Source organism: Equus quagga, chromosome 15, assembly GCF_021613505.1.
Source record: "Equus quagga isolate Etosha38 chromosome 15, UCLA_HA_Equagga_1.0, whole genome shotgun sequence".
Taxonomy (NCBI): Eukaryota; Metazoa; Chordata; class Mammalia; order Perissodactyla; family Equidae; genus Equus; species Equus quagga.
In genome coordinates, this window is record NC_060281.1 from 73,914,186 (window position 1) to 73,933,000 (window position 18,815).

General features: G+C 45.8%; 1 protein-coding gene across 3 annotated transcripts; it reads left to right on the plus strand.

Moving 5' to 3' along the window:
- Positions 1-1,176: 1,176 nt before the first annotated feature.
- On the plus strand, positions 1,177-15,946 carry LOC124227429 (2'-5'-oligoadenylate synthase 1-like). 3 transcript variants are annotated; one of them, XM_046641440.1, is made up of 7 exons: positions 1,184-1,637; positions 2,479-2,767; positions 3,434-3,523; positions 9,912-10,096; positions 13,267-13,499; positions 14,175-14,328; positions 15,453-15,946. In XM_046641440.1, the coding sequence occupies exons 1-7, from the start codon at positions 1,461-1,463 to the stop codon at positions 15,609-15,611; spliced, it is 1,287 nt and encodes a 428-aa protein (XP_046497396.1). In that variant the 5' UTR covers positions 1,184-1,460; the 3' UTR covers positions 15,612-15,946. The 3 variants fall into 3 exon arrangements, with proteins under 3 accessions (XP_046497398.1, XP_046497396.1, XP_046497397.1); XM_046641442.1 differs by lacking the exon at positions 3,434-3,523 and having other exon boundaries at positions 1,177-1,637; XM_046641441.1 differs by lacking the exon at positions 15,453-15,946 and having other exon boundaries at positions 1,197-1,637; positions 14,175-14,603.
- The last annotated feature ends 2,869 nt before the right edge of the window (positions 15,947-18,815 follow it).

The window sequence follows — 18,815 nt, forward strand, 5'->3', positions numbered from 1 at the left end:
ACCAATTTGGGCCAGCCCTGGTGCCCTCGTGGTTAAGTCCAGTGTGCTCTGCTTTGGCGGCCTGGGTTCAGTTCCTGAGCACGGACCTACCCTGCTCTGTTAGTGGCCATGCTGAGCTGGCGGCCCAACATACTAAAAAACAGAGGAAGATTGGCATAGATATTAGCCCAGTGTGAATCTTCCTCAGAAAAAAAAACAATTAAAATTTGTGAGATGCAGTGAAAGCAGTGCTTGAGGGAAATTTTTGGCTTTGAACGCATAGATTAGAAAGGAAGATCTGAACTCAGAGAGGGATGAACAGGTGGAACAAACGAATTTTTAGGGTGGTGAAACTATTCCGTGTCATTTCATAATGGTGGATACATGACATTATGCATTTGGCAAACCCACAGAATGAACACCACAAAGAGAACCCTAATGGGAACTAGAAACTTTAGTTAATAATGATGTATCTACAGTCAGGTACCGCTTAACGACGGGGATACGTTCTGAGAAATGCCTTATTAGGTGATTTTGTCGTTGTGCAAACATCATAGCGTTGCTTACACAAACCTGGATGGTACAGCCTCCGACACATCTGGACCGTGTGGCACTTATGGGGGCGCCATCGTGTATATGGTCTGTCACTGACTGAAACGTCGTTATTCAGTGCATGACTGTATGTCAATTCATCAGTTGTAAAAATATGTACCACGCCAATGTTAATGACAGGAGAAATTACGGGTGGAAGGAGAGGGGGCATATGGGAGTCTGTACTTTCTGTTCAGTTTTTCTGTAAACATAAAACTGCTGTAAGAAATAATGTCTAATAATCAAAAGGAAAAAAAGCATAATGGGATGCCATTTTTATAAAACAGAAGAGAGAACTCTGTGTGTGTGTGTGTGTCTTAACCTAGAAACGCGTCTGAGAAGGCCGGTACCAAGATGTCTGCAGTGGTCATCTTCGGGTTTGAGGATCGTGGGTGATCTTTACGCTTCCTGACTTTTCTGCCTTTTTTCTTTTTCTCTTATGCACACGCTGCTGTAAAGATCATAGCAGACTATAAAACAATTTTGTCAGCAACAAAAAAAGACAAGGAAGGAAATTTTAAAAATCCGTTTTTAATTATGATTTCTCTTGGATGAGATCCTAATGAGGGTGACAAAGCAACATTTTCCGAGGACAGTCTGAAGAAAGGCTCGACGCTCCGGGCTGCTGGTTAAAGAACCGCGAATTTCAGGGAGTGGAGGAACGAGCTGGGAGGGCAGACGCGGCTCAGAGGTGAAAGCAATGTTTGGTTTGCGAAGAGGCAAAGGAAACGAAACCAAACGGCAGCCCAGACTCGGAAGACGACTTCCTGCTTCCAAGGAAACGAAACCAACAGCAGCCCAGACTCAGGCAACGTAAGAGAGAGAGGCTGACAGTTTCTGGGAGCCAGTCCTGCAGCCACCAGCTCCTCTGTCCCCACCCGGGCGTCACGATGGAGCTCCAAAAGACCCCAGCCAGGAATCTGGACAAGTTCATTGAAGACTATCTCTTGCCAGACACGCAGTTCCGCAGGCAGGTCCGAGAAGCCATCGACATTATCTGCAGTTTCCTGAAGGAGAGGTGTTTCCGAGGTGCCGCCCACCCTGTGCAGGTGTCCAAAGTGGTGAAGGTGAGCTCAGGGCCGCCCGCCTCCCTGGGGAGGGGTTGGCTCCAGGGGCAAGAATTTCCAGAGAGGAAGGGAGAGAGCAAAACGTCCGGGGCAGGACTGGGGCTGTCTGATGTAAGCACACGAAGAGCAGAACCACAAGCTGTTAAAATAGCCTCCAGGCTGAGCGCCCACATCTGCAATTTTTTAACAAATGCCCGGGTGAAGTTTGTAAACCACCGTCTGAGGCCACACCCATTTCAGAGATGGGGAAACTGAGGCTCAGCTCTGATCAACCATCTGCTAATTAATAGCCAGGCTGGGGAGTCACTGTTTCTACAGGATCATGAACTGGTTAAGAGGATAAGTTTTGAAAGGAGATAGCACCTATGGCTGTGAAACTTTGAGCGAGTCACTTAACCTCTCTGTGCCTCCGTTTCCTGGTCCATAATTCCCAGTACCTTATAGATTGTGCAGATTCAGTAAAACAAGGTGGGGAAACCACCCAGCATGGGCTGGTCTACAGTGTATAACAGTATAAGGTGGTAGCAGACAGGGAGTAAAGAACACAGACTCCAGAACAAGGCAGCCAGGGTTTAAATTGCATCTCTACCCCTCTACTCGCAGTGTGATCAGGCCAATACACGATCTCTCTGAGCATGTTTCCTCGTCTGTAAAGCGGGAACTCACAACAACCGTAGGTCGATGGCAGAATCCTCGTGGGCGCTAGAGGGGTGAAGACTGGAAATGCCCTCGGACCGGGGCTGGCGCTCAAGAATGTTAGTGATTGTTGTCTGGTGATGGTCGTTTTACTGAGGGGGGGCTCTTCCCGGTAAAGGTGAGCTCTCCTTCTCACCTGCTTTAGGGTGGCTCCTCAGGCAAAGGCACGACCCTCAAAGGCCGATCCGATGCTGACCTCGTCGTCTTCCTTGACTCCTTCAAGAGTTTCCGGGAGCAGTTCGAGCGCCGAGCAGAGTTCATCGAGGAGATTCGGAGGCAGCTGGAAGCCTGTCAAAGAGAGAAGAGGTTTGACGTGCAGTTCGAGGTCCAGGGGCAGCAGTGGGCGAGGCCCCGCGCGCTCAGCTTCGTGCTCACGTCGCCCCAGCTCAATGAGGGGGTGGAATTTGATGTCCTGCCTGCCTTTGATGTCCTAGGTGAGCCCTCCAGGCACAGAGGCTCCAGCCTTTGTCCTATGTCGGGGCCCCTTTCTCTCTTTTCGTATTTCTAGCAGAAATCTCCCACAGTTTGAGAGTATCACCAAAACGGAGCATCCTTCCAAAACGAGGAGGAGATCTTAGTCTCTCTCCTGGGGCGAGAATGACTAGGATTATAATCAGCCACGGGAGTGACAGTAAACAGCAAACTGGCACAATGTAGGGGCAAGACGTTTCCTATAGAACAGCTGCCAGGCTGCCTAGCTCTACGTGTGGCAAAGGGTGTGGATTTTATTTTTCTAAAGTGAGGCAGCGCGGCTCTGGCATAAAGTCAATACGTTGATTTCATCTTTCACCCAAAACACGAAGAAACCTCCTCAAACTTCTGTTGGGGGTTCGGATCTCTAGGTAATCTGCAGGAGCACTTGGACAGGAGGCAGAACCTCTGAGAGGCTCAATTTCTACATTAGGAAAACTGATAAAACTACATTACCTGTGTCACACTATTATTTTAAGTATTAAATGGTCAACTACATTAAGCCCTTACACGGGGCCCGGTACCTATAGGTGTTCACAAATGTGAGTTCCCCCACTGTGCACCAGGCACCCCAGGACACCCCAGTGAACTCACAGTGGTGCACAGGTCAGAGTGTCCATCTTTTTCAGGGAAGCAGCGACATCTGTCAGATGCCATGCAAAATAATACTATTGCGTGGGCTGTGGAGGAACCAGCCAGGAGGCTCTGCTGTGGTCCAGGTGAGAGATGAGGGCGGCTGGGACGGGGCGATGGCAGAGGAGATGGGAGAAGGGAGGAGTGGGGATGGACCTCAGGCTTCCTGGCTCTAAGCCTGCTGCCCTTTCCACCACACCCATGGCCAGTGAGCTTGTCTCCCCAGAGCAACTGAAAGAACCTCAGAGAAGAGCTGACATTTTTTTTTTTTAATTGCGGTGACATTGGTTTATAACATTATATAACTTTCAGGTGTACATCGTAATATATTTTGAATTCTGTGTAGAGTACATTAGGTTCACCAGCCAAAGACTAATTACAATCCATCACCACACACGTGTGCCTAGTCACCCCCTCTGCCCTCCTCCATCCCCGCTTCCCCTCTGGTGACCACCAATCCAATCTGTCTCTATGTATTTGGTGTTGTTTCATACAGCATTTGACTTTCTCCCTGTGACTTATTTCATGTAGCATAATACCCTCAAGGTCCATCCATGTTGTCACAAATGGCCAGATGTCATCGTTTCTTATGGCTGAGTAGTATTCCATTGTGTATATGCCACATCTTTATCCATTTGTCTCTGATGGGCGCCTAGGTTGCTTCCAAGTCTTGGCTACTGTGAATAATGGTATGATGAACACAGGGGTGCATGTGTCTTTATGCATTGGTGTCTTCATGTTCTTTGGATAAATACCCAGCTGTGGAAGAGCTGGATCATATGGTAGATCTATTCTTAATTTTTTGAGGAATCTCCATACTGTTTTCCATAGTGGCTGCTCCAGTTTGCACTCCCACCAGCAGTGTACAAGGGTTCCCTTCTCTCCACATCCTCTCCAACACTTGTTGTTTCCTGTCCTGTTATTACAGCCATTCTGGCCCTAGTGAGGTGATACCTCATTGTAGTTTCGATTTGCATTTCCCTGATAGTTATTGATGATGAACGTCTTTTCACATGCCTGTTGGCCATCTGTATATCTTCTTTGGAGAAATCTCTGTTCAGATCTTTGGCCCATTTTTAAAACGGGTTGTTAGTTCTTTGTTGTTGAGATGTATGAGTTCTTTGTATATGTTGGATACTAACCCCTTATCAGATATGTGGTTTGCAGACATCTTCTCCCAATTGTTAGGTTGTCTTTTCGTTTTGTTAATGATTTCCTTTGCTGTGCAAAAGCTTTTTAGTTTGATGTAGTCCCATTTGTTTATTTTTTCTATTGTTTCCCTTGCCCGGTCAGACATGGTACTTGAAAATATGCTGCTAAGACTGATGTCGAAGAGCGTACTGCCTATGTTTTCTTCTAGAATTTCCATGGTTTCAGGTCTTACATTCAAGTCTTTAATCCATTTTGAGTTGATTTTTGTGTATGGTGTGAGATAATGGTCTACTTTCATTCTTTTGCATGTGGCTGTCCAGTTTTCTCAACACCATTTATTGAAGAGACTTTCCTTTCTCCATTGTATGTTCTTGGCTACCTTGTCGAATGTTAGCTGTCCATAGATGTTTGGGTTTATTTCTGGGCTCTCTATTCTGTTCCATTGATCTGTGTGTCTGTTTTTGTCCAGTACCATGCTGTTTTGGTTACTATGGCTCTGTAGTCTATTTTGAAATCAGGGAGTGTGATACCTCCAGCTTTGTTCTTTTTTCTCAGGATTCCTTGGCTATTCGGGGTCTTCTGTTGTTCCATCTAAATTTTAGGATCCTTTGTTCTATTTCCATGAAAAATGTTGTTGGAACTTTGATAGGGATTGCATTGACTCTGTGGATTGCTTTAGGAAGTGTGGCCATTTTAACGATGTTCATTCTTCCAATCCAAGAGCATGGAATACCTGTCCATTTCTTTGTCTTCTTCAATTTTTTTCAAAAATGTTTTATAGTTTTCAGGTACAGCTCTTTCACCTCTTTGGTTAAGTTTATTCTAGGTATTTTGTTCTTTTTGTTGCAATTGTAAATGGGATTGTATTCTTAATTTCTCTTTTTGCTACTTTGTTGTTAGTGTATAGAAATGCAACTGATTTTTGTACATTGATTTTGTATCCTGCAACTTTACTGTATTCATTTATTATTTCTAAAATTTTTTTTAGTAGATTCTTTAGGGGTTTCTGTGTATAAAATCATGCCATCTGCAAATAGTGACAGTTTCACTTCTTCCTTTCCAATTTGGATCCTTTTGATTTCTTTTTCTTGCCTAATTGCTCTGGCTAGGACTTCCAATACTATGTTAAATAAGAGTGGAGAAAATAGGCACGCTTCTCTGGTTCCTGTTCTTAGACAGATAGCTTTCAGTTTTTCTCCCATTGAGGATGACATTAGCTGTGGGTTTGTCGTCTATGGGCTTTATTATGTTGAGGTACTTTCCTTCCATACCCATTTTATTCAGAGTTTTTATCATAAATGGGTGCTATACCTTGTCAAATGATTTCTCTGCATCTATTGAGATGATCATGTGATTTTTATGCTTCATTTTGTTAATGTGGTGTATCACGTTGATAGATTTGCAGATGTTGAACCATCCCTGCATCCCTGGAATAAATCCCACTTGATCACAGTGTACGGTGTTTTTAACGTATTGTTGTATCTGATTTGCTAGTATTTTGTTGAGGATTTTTGCATCAATGTTCATCAGTGATATTGGCCTGTAATTTTCTTTGTGTTGTCCTTCTCTGGTTTTGTATCAGGGTAATGTTGGGTTTCTAGAATGAGTTAGGAAGCTCCCCTCCGCCTTCAACTTTTCAGAAGATTTTGAGAAGGATAGATATTAAGTGTTCTTTGAACATTTGGTAGAATTCACCAGGGAAGCCATCTGGTCCTGGACTTTTATTTTTTGGGAAGTTTTTGTTTACTGTTTTGACCTCTTTACTGCCAATTGGTCTATTCAAATTCTCCATTTCTTCTTGATTCAGTTTTGGAAGGTTGTATAAGTCTAAGAATTTATCCATTTCTTCTAGATTATCCACTTTGTTGGCGTATAGCTTTTCACAGTATTCTCTTACAATCGTTTGTATTTTTGAGGTGTCTATTGTCTGTCACTATTTCTCCTTTTACATCTCTTAAGAATTGTTTTATATATTTAGGTGCTCCCATGTTGGATGCATAGATATTTACCAGTGTTATATCCTCTTATTGGATTGTTCCCTTTATCATTACGTAGTGGCCTTCTTTGTCTCTTGTTATAGTTTTTGTTTTAATATCTATTAGTGTTCTATAAGTGTTGCTACCCCAGCTTTCTTTTCTTTGCTATTTGCATGGAGTATCTTTTTCCATCCCTTCACTTTCAGTTTATGTCTTTATGCCTGACATGTGTCTCTTGTAGGCAACATATATATGGGTCTTGTTTTTTTATCGTACTGGCCTTTTGATTGGAGCATTTAGCCCACTGATGTTTAAGGTAGCTGTTGATAAGCATATACTTCTTGCCATTTTGTTACTTTTTTTCTGGGTGTTTTGATATTCTCCTCTGTTCCTTTCTTCTTCTCTTGCTCTCTTCTGTTGTGGTTTTATGGCTTTCTTTAGTATTATGCTTGGGTTCCTTTCTCTTAATTATTTGTGTGTTTATTATAGGTTTCTGGTTTGTGATTACCATGAGGTTCATATATAATAACCTATGTAGATAACAATCTATATTGAGTTAATAGTCTCTTTAGTTTGACCTCTTTCTAAAAGCTCTACTCTTTTACTTCCCTCCTCCCACATTTTATGTTTTATATCATATCTGACCTCTTATTTTGTGTGTATGTGTATCCATTACCTTCTTATCATGGAAATAGGTAATTTTAGTGATTTGTCTTTTGACCTTCATGTTATCTTCATAGGTGGTTGATCTGCTACTTTTACTATATTTTTGCCTTTACCAGTAATTTTATTGCCCTGTTTTTTTCAATAATTTTCTTATTCCTATATGTGGTCTTCTCTTTCCCACTGAAATAAGTCCCTTTAGCATTTCTTGTAAAACTGGTTTCTTGGTGATAAACTCCTTCAATTTTTGCTTCTCTGGGAAACTCTTTATCTCTCCTTCCATTCTGAATGATAACCTTGCCGGGTAGAGTATTCTTAGCTATAGGTTTTTTCCTTTCAACACTTTAAATATATCATGTTCCTCCCTTCTAGCCTGTAACATTTCTGCTGAGAAGTCAGCTAATAGCCTTATGGGGTTTTCTTTGTATGTCACTTGTTGACTTTCTCTTGTGGTTTGTAGGATTCTCTCTGTATCTTTAATTCTTGACATTTTAATTATAGTGTGTCTTGGTGTGGGCCTCTCTGGGTTTATCTTGTTTGGTGCTCTCTGTGCTTCCTGTACCTAGATGTCTGTTTCCTTCCTTAGGTTGGGAAAGGTTTCAGCTATTATTTCTTCAAATAGACTGTCTGCCCCCTTGTCTCTCTCCTTTCCTGCTGGGACACCTATAATATGAATGTTAGTGTGCTTGATGTTGTCCCAGAGTTCCCTTAGACTGCTCTCATTGTTTTAGTTCTTTTTTCTTTTATCCATTCAGCTCGGGTGATTTCCTCTAGTCTTTCGTCTAGCTCGCTGATCCATTCTTCTGTATCATGTACTCTGCCATTGAGTCCCTCTAGTGAATTTTTCATTCCCAGTATTGTATTCTTCATTTCTGATTGGTTCTTTTATATATTTTCCAATTCTTTTTTGACATTCTCACTGAGTTCATCCCTTCTTCTCCCAAGATCAGTGAGCATCCTTATGACTTTTTGTTTGAACTCTTTGTCAGGTAGATTGTTTATTTCTCTTTCATTTAGTTCTTTTTCCTGGTTTTTTTCCTGTTCCCTTGGTTGGAACATATTCCTTTGTCTCCTCATTTTGCCTCTTTCTCTGTGCATATATCTATGTATTAGGTAGGTCAGCTACATCTCCTGATCTTAGAGAGGTGGCCTTATGTAACAAATGCCTTATAAGGCCCAGCAGCGTGCTTCCCTCTCATGACAAGTTCCAAATGTTCCAGGAGTGACCTCTGTGTGGGCTACATGTGTCCTTCTGTTGTGACAGGTTTGCGCTTGCTGCAGGTGCCCTGGAAGGCTAGGCTGTCCACCTGGCTGGCTGGTTGTAATGCTCAGCTGCATGTGGGTGCTACGGACCCTTCGGTCACTTTATTGGGTGTGGGGAGCCCCAGCACAGGTGGCTGCAAGGTCTAATAGTAAGTTCCTGTTGCAGTTTTTCTGATAAGTGAGTAGGACCCCAGCGAAGCTGGTTGCTAGGCTCAGGGGCTTACAATTGCTAAAGGGCTCCCACCTGCAAGGCTGTTTTCAGCTCTCTCAGGATTGCAGCTGAGTGGGACTGGCCCCAGGCACAGGAGCACCCAATTCTTTCAGACTTTGGGAGGTGGGGCCGATCCCCTATGTGGCTATTTGAGAAGCATAAAGTCTTCTGCAGCTGACAAGCCCCACAGCTCACAGGCCCACACACACCGTCAACACAGTCCTACCCCATGCACACTTCCCAGCCCACTGATTCTGACCCAGTTGCCCCACTGCAGAGGCCCCCACAAACTCCACCAACACCCACACACTCCACCCACTCCTCACTCACGCCCTGCCCCACAGAGGCAGACCTACTCGCCTGCCTGCAGAGGATCCGGGCACCCAGTCTATGCAGGCTGACAAGTTGCCCGAGGGCTTCCTGTGGGGTGGGGCCAGTCGCTAGGGTGGGCTGCCTGTCCTGGCTGAGCTGGATTAAATCAGTGCTCTAGTGCGCAGGGCAGACCCTGGGCTAACAGGTCAGAGAAAGAACTCCAATGGTGTCTGCCAGCATCTGTGTCACTACACCTCTACTAGGTCACAATATTGGCTGCTGCCAATGTCTCAAACCCTGGAGAGGTGTCACCTCTCACTGAGATGCACCCAGAGCCTATCAGCTGAGTCTCTTTTCACCAAAGTGTGCACTTTTCTTTCTGCTGACTTTAGCTTGCATTCTGAAATGGGTCAATTTGTGCTTGGGCCCTTTAAGAGCTGGCTTTTTTCTGCTTATGTCCAATAGCTTTTCTAGGGGTATTCCCCATTGCAGTTAATAGACAGCAAAGCCAGATATTATGAGACTTTCTCAGTTGTGCTGAGTCCAAAGGAGGCTTATAGCAGTAACACTTCCCTGCTCAGCTCCCCTGCTCCTCCAGGGAAGGCTGCATACCTCAGGATTGCTCCTGGCCAGCCATGAATCTCTCTGGCTTGCGAAGGTGGCTTTTTTCTCTCCAGAAAGGAATTTCTGCCTCTTCCACTTCAGTCAGGACTGCCCTTTGTTGCACGGGTTCTTTTTATCCAGTTTCCAGTTCTCTCTCAGGGGTAATTGTTCCAAGAATAGCTGTAACTTGGTTGTGTCCGTGGGAGGAGGTGACTTCAGAGTCCACCTGTGCTGCCATCTTGACACCAACTCTCAAGAGCTGGCATCTTAAAGTTATGGATTCATCCCTAACAGGTCAGGTGACTACATCGTACAGACCTGACCCTGACATATATGTCCGACTCATCAAAGAATGCCAGTCCCTGGGGAAGGAGGGAGAGTTCTCCTCCTGCTTCACGGAGCTGCAGCGAGCCTTCCTGAGGCAGCGGCCAACCAAGCTCAAGAGCCTCATCCGCCTGGTCAAGCACTGGTACCAAAAGGTATGGCCCTCCATCCAGTCTAGGGGAGGGAGGGAGCAGAGGAGGAGGAGGGAGAGAAGGAAGAAAGTGAGGACAAGAGGAAGAGGTGGGGGATAGAGGCAGAGAAGGAGGAGTGGGCAGGGAAGAGGAAGGAGGGGGAGGAGGGGGAGGAGAAATGGCAACTTCATCCTTCTAGTTGCTCTGGCCAAAACCATGCATCTTCCTTGACTTTTTCACACACACCCCCATCAAACCAGTCACCAAATGATGTTGGTCCTATATTTGAAATAGATCCATAATTCATCAATTGTCAGCACCTCTGTCACTCTCCCCCTGCTCTGAGTCACCTTGTGCCACTCACAGGGTTCTGCCCTCCGACCTCTCTGAGCGGGCCACCCCCCCAGGCCACGCTGTCCTCCTTCTTGTTCCTCCAAGAGGAAAACCCTGCTCCAGCCTCCAGCCCTTTGCATTTGCCTATTTGGTTTTTATTGTCTGTCTCCTAACTAAAAATGTACATGAAGGAAGGGATTTGTATGTATTGTTCGTTGCTCTAGCCCCAGAACCTAGAAGAGTGCCTGGCACATAATAGGTGCTCCATAAGCAATTGCTGAATGGATTAACGAACACAAAACACGCACACACACTCACTCACAGAGTCTACCACACTCTTCACAAGGTGGAGAGAGGAAAACCAGGGCTTCAGACGTGTGTTCAGATCCTCCTCTATCTACTTCTTGGTTGTCTGACCGTGGGCAAGCAACTTAACCCCTTCATGCTTCCTGTTCTCTCACTTGCAAAATAAACCACATGACATGGCGCCCGGGAAAATGTTGGTCCCAATAAATGTGGTTTCTCTGAGCCACCACAAGAGCACACATCATAAAAGCTAACACGTATCGAGTGCTTAGCTTGTGCCACATTTGTATTTAATCTTTTCTGGGTGTGATATGCATTTCTGTTTACTTTTAAATGTCCTATATCTTATCTAATCTTCATGGTGATTCTGTGAGCTGGGTAAGGGTAGGTATTATTATTAAACCCATTTTACAGAAAGAGAAACTAAGAGATGGCTCTTTCAAAATTAAAAGCTTTAATTTTGGTCTTCTGACTCAAGAGTTTGCCTAATATATAATGAGCATTCTATATATTTTTGGATGAATGAGTGAGTGAAAGAGAGTAATTAAGGATAACCTTCCTGCTTTAAAAACAGTACTTTAGGCAAAGCAAGACAATCAGTATTTGCTAGACATCTCAGTTTGCTGTTCCAGGCATTTTGATGAGGGAGCCCAAGCATGATAGTACTTACAAAAGTGGTTCTTGACAAGAGCAACACTGTCCCCAGGGACATATTGAACATTCATGAGGACAGTTGTGGTAACCATGGTGACGGGGGACAAGGATGCTACAGATAATTAATGGAAAAAAACCAAGAAACTAGTTATTTTACAATGATCAAGACAGTCTTGCACAGCAAAGAATTGTCTCTTTCTCTCCTTCTTTCTCTTTTCCTCCCTCCCTCACTTCCTTCCTTCCTTGCATCCTTTCTTCTTTCTATCCTCTAAAATAATAGAAGAAACTTACAACACTTTAACTCCACTAACCACCATCATGACCACCTCCGACTGACACGCTGCTATGGTTATGTATTTCACGTCTCTCTCCATTTTCGAGTGCCTCAATGCATTATGATTGTTTTACAGAGCCAATATTCATTTAATCTACCCACACATTTATCTTTCTTCACTATCAATTCTTTCCTACATCTCTAGCCTCCCATCTAGGATCACTTTCCTTCTTCCTGAAGTGTGTCCTTTAAGATTTCCTTTGGTGACGGTCTTTTAATAGTAAACGCTCTCCGTTTTTGTTTCTCCGAAAATGTCTTGACTTTACCCTCATTATTGATGGGTTTGTGGTCACTTCAGTAGATGGATATATCATTCCATCTTTCAGTGTCACTAGTGAGAAGTCAATTGTTAGTCTAACTGTGGCTCCTTTTTAGGTGATCTGTCTTATTCCTCTGGGGGCATTTATATTTTTCCGTTTGTCTTTGATTTTGTTTAGTTTCAATCTGATGTGTCTTCACGATGATTGTTTTTCATTTGTCCTGCTTGGGGTTCATTGGGTTCATCATTGGGATTCCTGAATCTGTGGAGAGATGTCTTTTATCAGTTTCAGAAATTCTCAGCCATTCCCCTAAAATATGGTCTCTGCATCTTTCTCTCCCTGCCTCCTGGAACTCCAAGTAAATGTACGTTAGACCTCCTCACACTATCTTCCATATCTCTACACTCTCTTCTATGTTTTCCATCTTTTTGTCTCTCCATGTTTTATTCTGAATAGTTTCTTCTAATCTACCTTCCAATTCATTAATTTTAGCTGTCTAATCTGCTGTTGAATTATTAATTGCAGTTAGTTGTAATTTTTTGTTCTAGGATTTCTATTTCATTCTTTTCCAAATCTGCCACATTACTTCTTATGGTTTCTGAGTCCCTACTATTTCAAGCTCTTCGTTTAATATTCCTAGTTATTTTAAAGTCTGTATTTGATCCTTCAATATTTAAAGTTTTGTGGGTTTATTACTATTTTCTCTCTTTTCTGTTAGTTATCGCTCTTGCTATTTTGTTTCCTTGTGTGCCTGGTTATTTACATGCTGGTCATTGTACTTGAAAATAGTTTGAGGCTTTAGATTATATATCTTCCTTTGGAAAAAAATTTGTTGGCTTCTGTAAGCTCTTAGGAACTCTACAAGTCCTTTGTCTTGGTTAATTCTCCGAGTATCCTTCTGAGGTAGGTGCTGCTATTACCATTCACTTGGCAGATGAGAAAAAAGAGGCTCTAAGAGTCTAAGTTGTCTGCTCAGAATCAGACAATGGTGGAGCCGGGATTCAAACCCACATCAGTCAGAATCTAGAGCCCAAGCCCTTACCCAGGGGTCAGTAAACTTTTTCCATAAAGGGCTAGGAAGTAAATATTTTAGACTTTGTGGGCCACATGGTCTCTGTCACAACTACTCAACTCTGTCTTTGTAGCATGAAAACCACCATAGACGATGCGTAAATGAATGGCGTGACTTTGCTCCAAGAAAACTTTATTTACTAAAACAGGTGGCAGGCTGAATTTGGCCCACGGGAAATGTGCTTTACACAAAAGCTGGGCAAGCCCATTTTCCCAATTGTTTTTCCTCTTCTCAGTGCAAGGAGAAACTTGGGAAACCACTGCCAGCACAGTACGCCCTGGAGCTCCTGACAGTCTATGCTTGGGAACAGGGAAGCAGACAAACAGAATTCAACACAGCTCAGGGATTTCAGACTGTCTTGGAACTAGTCCTGAAGTACCAGCAGCTTTGCATCTACTGGACAAAGTATTACAGCTTTGATGACCCTGTTATTGGACAATACCTGAAAAGGCAGCTCAAGAAACCCAGGTACTCTGTCCCCACATGGCTCAGCTCTCCACATCAATGAACGCCCAGAGCCAGACACAGCCCCTTGGAAATGGAGGATGTGGAAGGGCTCCACATTTACTGGTCATCTTCTGTTGCCAATCATTGAGCTGGACACTTTAGTGCTACCATCTGATTTTAACAACAACCTCCAGCCCTGTGAGGCAGGCACCATGCCAACCACTGTTTAGATGAGTAAACTGAGGTTCTGAGAGGTAAGGCGCTTGTCCAAACCTTAAGAGAAAGTGAGTGAAACAGCTGACACAGATGTGCTGAGCATTTCACACGCCTTGTCTCAATCCTCATGCCACATCCTTTGAGGTCGGTGTGTTCAGCTCTCCCCATTTCACAGATGAGGAAACTGAGGCTAGTGCGGTCAAGTGACCTGCCCAAGGGCACACCACTAATAAAGGGCCCAGGTGAGATTCAACCCCAGGTCTGTCAGGCCCCAGTGTGAGGCTCCTTCTCCTCATGCTTACTGCCCACCGTGGGGTGGGGCACTCAGGACACACCCCAGGCAACAGTGCCCCACTGGGCCGGTCCTCCTGCCCCGAGTCCCAGCCTGCCCCAGGCTGGCGTTTGCTCTGCAGGAGCGTCTACACTCCTCAGACGCAGCCCCACCTCTTCACTTGTCCCTCTCTAAACATTGCTTTTCAGGCCTGTGATTCTGGACCCGGCTGACCCCACAGGAAACGTTGGTGGTGGAGACCCATGCAGCTGGCCCCGGCTGGCACAGGAGGCGAGAGCCTGGCTGAGTTACCCGTGCTTTAAGAATTGGGATGAGTCTCCAGTGGGCTCCTGGGACGTGGGAGTGAGACCTTCTGCTTCCTCCTTGCCGACCTTCCCCCCGCCTCCCTGCCGCTTGGGGCCTGCTTCTTGCTAGAGGTTGCTCACATTCATTGAGTTTCAGGCTGTGCTTCATACTTTACAGTCATTTTGACCCCGTTTGGAGGGTTCCTGGAATTTTCACATCCCTTGTCCAGAGTTCGTTCTTTAATTAACGTTGCCTTGCCTGGGGTAACTCTGTAACAGCTGCTGCTGGCGCACCCTACTCATAATAATAATAAATACCCACCGCTCACTGAATATCCGCTTTGGGCTGGGGTCCTGTCCTCAGACCTTTAACACACGTTGTTTCATTAAATCCTCATAACACCCCGGGAGGTATGTTTTCTACTCCCATTTGCAGATGAGAAAAGGAAGCTCAGAGAGGTGAAGTCACCTGCTCGAGGACACTCAGTTAGGGACTGGTAGAGCTGGGATTCCAACTCGGTGGACTCCAACGCCAGTGCCCAACCCACTATGCTAAACAGCCTGCCTTGCATCCCCCCCTACTTAACGTGACAAATGAGAGACTCAGAGCAGCTGACTGACATGGGTGTGTCACACAGCTAAGTGGGGCACAAGGACTCGAACTTGGATCTTTCCACTCCCAGGGTAGGGGTCTTCCTCATGCGGGGGTGGGGGGTGATGACGTCCTAGGTGGGTTCCCTGGGAGTTTAGAGCGCACGATGTTAGCGGTGATCCACTGGAATCAAGGCCTGCGGAAGGGAGGGGAAGGAAGCAGGAGCGGGCGGGCACAGGGAGAAGTCCACCTGGGTTGCAGCCCGGGGGCAGTCTCAGCCCTGGAGCTCAAACGGCCCTGGCCCTCGGAGCTGACCTTTAGCAGACCGAGGCGGCCAGGCCTTTATACCCGCCGTGGATGGGTCACCGGGCGGGGCGCTCAGGCGGGGCGTGGTCTTCAGCGCGGGGCGCCCTGCCACTGAGGCAGCCCCAAGGGGCGGCCGCTGAAGTCCGTCCGCTCACGGCCTCCCCGGCAGCCGGGGCTTGCTGGTCCTTCCTTGAGGGGGCTGCAGGTGGCACGTCACAGTGTCCCCCATAAATGCTCGCTGAGACCCAGGGCAGCTCTCCAACGTGATCGTGCGCTTGCTTCAGCCTGAAGAAGACAGCGAGGACGACACTTTGACCTGGGCTGAGCGCGCATATTACCAGTGCGACGACGGATGGCGCCCTGAATTCCCGCAGACCGGCAGCACGCGCCAGAGGGCATCCGCTCCCGACGCGGAAGAGAACTGGACCTGCACCATCCTCTGAGCGCCGGCGCAGCGTGGAGGAGAGGACTCCAGAGTCGGGGGGGCCAGCCCCCTCATTTCCTGGGCGGGATCTTATCGGCTGTGACTTGGCATCAGTGCTAGGACCAGAATCCGGGTCTCCTGACCCCTCTTCCTGCTGTTCCCCTCTTTCTCGCCCTCCCTAGGTAGCGCTGCCCGCAGCTTCATCCCGCCACAGCCTGTTTTCTGACAATATTCTCTGAGAGGCAACAGTTGAGGTTTAGACAAAAGAGTGGAAACTCAGCCTTGACTTTCTTCTGTGTACCTGGTGAGAGGGTTATGGTCCAATTTATTATCAATAACAATAAAAATAATAGCAGATACCATTTGTTGGGTGTTTATTAACTTCAGGGCACAGTGCCAAGAAGTATGTGTGTGTGTGTGTGTGTGTGTTTGTGTGTGTATTCATTGATTCAACTAAAAATATTTATTGAGGGGCCAGCCGGGTGGCATAGTGGTTAAGTTCACACTTTCACTTTGGTGGCCCAGGGTCCCCAGGTTCGGATCCTGGGTGCGGACCTACACACCGCTCATCAAGCCATGCTGTGGCAGGCGTCCCACATATAAAGTAGAGGAAGATGGGCACAGATGTTAGCTCAGAGCCAGTCTTCCTCAAAAAAATAAAATAAAAATTTATTGAACACATACTATGTGCCAAGCCTTGTTCTGGGCACTAGGAACACGACAAAGAACCAAACAGACAAAAATCCTCAAAACCTCTGCCTGCGGAGCTGGCATTCGTGGGGAACGTTTTAATATTGGATAGCTTAGGATTCTTCCAATTTTCAATTACAAATAATTCTGAGGCAAGCATCTTTGGTTCATCCTCTGTCTACATCTCTGACCATTTATCCAGGGAAAATTCTAGAACTGCCCTGTCTCACCCAGTGGTCACCAGTCGCGTGGGGCTGTTGAGCACTTGAAATGTAGCTGGTCCAAACTGAGATGTGCTGTAATTGTAAGATATATACTGGGTTTCTAAGACTTTGTACAATAAAGAAAAAAGGAACATCACATTCTTGACAACTGATCATTTTTTATATTGATCGTATGTTAAACTGACAATTTTTTGAGATATCGATTGAATCAAAATGAATTTCACTTATTTCTTTTTACTTTTTTAACGTGGCTGCTAGAAACTGTGAAACCACACCTGTGGCTTGCATTGTGTTTCTATTGTTGGCTCTGCCCCAGAGGGTGGATCACGGGGTTAAAGAACAGGCTTTACTGACTGTCACACTGTCCTTGGTACCAAGAAACGACATTTCATCTACAAGACTCCAAAATATCAAAACTACTGTAATTACTCACAAAAGGACCGAGCATGCTCTTATCACCTGAGCCACTGGTCACCTGAGTGGCTGGCAGACAGTCTTTGGTTTGTCCCTGTTGTATCTCTCCTTTGAACCCCCCAGCATCGCTGCGAGATGGTTTTATTAATAGTCTCATAATAATGAATTGAGGTTAGGGCACTGGCTCGGGGTCACCTGGCTAGCGAGAAGCAGAGTCGGAACTGGACCCTTGTCCTCTCGCGTTCATGTCACAGCCACTCTTGCACAATAATCCTGCATTGGCGTCTGCTTCTTGGAGTTGCCCAGACCAGCACGACACCTCTGCCCCACCTTCAGGTCGGTGCGTGCTGGTCAGCGATTCCTGGCTGCGATGCAGAACTGAAGCACAGCGCGCAAGCGCCCAGCTCATTACCTCTTCTCGGTTGCTGTCCCTGCCTGCAGCTGGGCTCCTGGAAGAAGCCGCCATTTCACCGCCTCTCCACCCCCTCTCAAACCTCATTCCTGCCTCTCGGCCGGTGATTCTCTATCGGTCTTGCCTTCTTATGTTCTCTGTTTTCTGATGCTTTGACACCTGGGGCCTTGCTGATCCTGGAGAGACTGCCCCTCCCAGGGCTGGCTGATTCCTGCAGATAGCAAACAGCTCACCTGAGAGTTCGCTTTTCATGGCAAACCAACCAATCCAGAGCCGGGCTCCGAACCACCTCCTTTATCGCTTTCTCAGGATTCTTAAACTCAAGCCGCAATCCACCTCCCCTGCTCACCCCAGGACCAGGCACTAGCCAGCCCAGGACAGCCCCTATGCTCAGAGCCCACTGAGACTGTTCAAACCAGCCCATCCTAAGCCCGCTGACCCTGCGCCGCCTTTCCCACAGAAACGACATAAAAGCTCCAGCCCATGTTTTCAAGCTGGCTCCCTCCGCCCCACGAAGGACACGGGTGCTTCCCCGTGTGGCCCTGCATGGCCGGGCTGTGCCCTCTGTTTCTAGGGATCTGTGAGGATAAACCTCCTCCTTCATGACAATATTTGGTTATTGTCTTTAACATCAGCAAAATAAAGAAATCATTAAAAAAAAAAAAACCGCTCCCACAGTCCCTTCCTCCAACCCGTTCCAATTTGGGGCCTGTCTCTGCCCCTTTTCTCTGACTCCGCCTGTCTCCCTGTGCATGTAGAGTTTTTCTAAAAATGGGATCCTACGCCTTCTCCGGTTCTGTTACCTGCTCTGTCACATTTACATACTTCTCCCTCCATGCTGATAAAAAAATTCCGGCTCACGGGTAATGCTGCGTTGCATTCCACCATGAGGATAATCCACCTGCATTGTCTTCTGAGAGTGTTTCATGGTCATCAACAATGTTACAGTCGTCAGTAGATTAATTGAATCGGTAATTAGTTGCTTAATTGAAAAGCCACATAGACCATATGGTAGTACTTTTGAGTTTTTGGAGGAACTCCCAGACTGCTGTGCAGTGGCTGCACCATTTACATTCCCACCAACGGTGCACGGCCCCTCCAGCTCCTCCACATCCTTGCCAACACCTGCATCTTTCGTCTGTTTGATAATAGCCGTTCTAACAGGTGTGAGGTGATAGCTCATGGCTCTGATTTGGATTTCCCTGATGATTAGTGATGTTGAGCATCTTTTCATACACGTGTTGGCCATTTGTATGTCTTCTCTGGAAAAATGTCTATTCAAGTCCTTAGCCCATTTTCTAATCGACTTAGTTTTTTTTTTTTTTTTTTTTTTTTGCTATAGAGTTGTAGGAGCTCCTTGGGGAATTAACTGCTTATCAGATTTATGGTTTGCAAATATTTTCTCTCTTTCTGTCGATTGCCTTTTCACTCAATTGAGTGATAGTTTCATTTGCTGTGCAGAAACTTTGTAGCTTGATGGAGC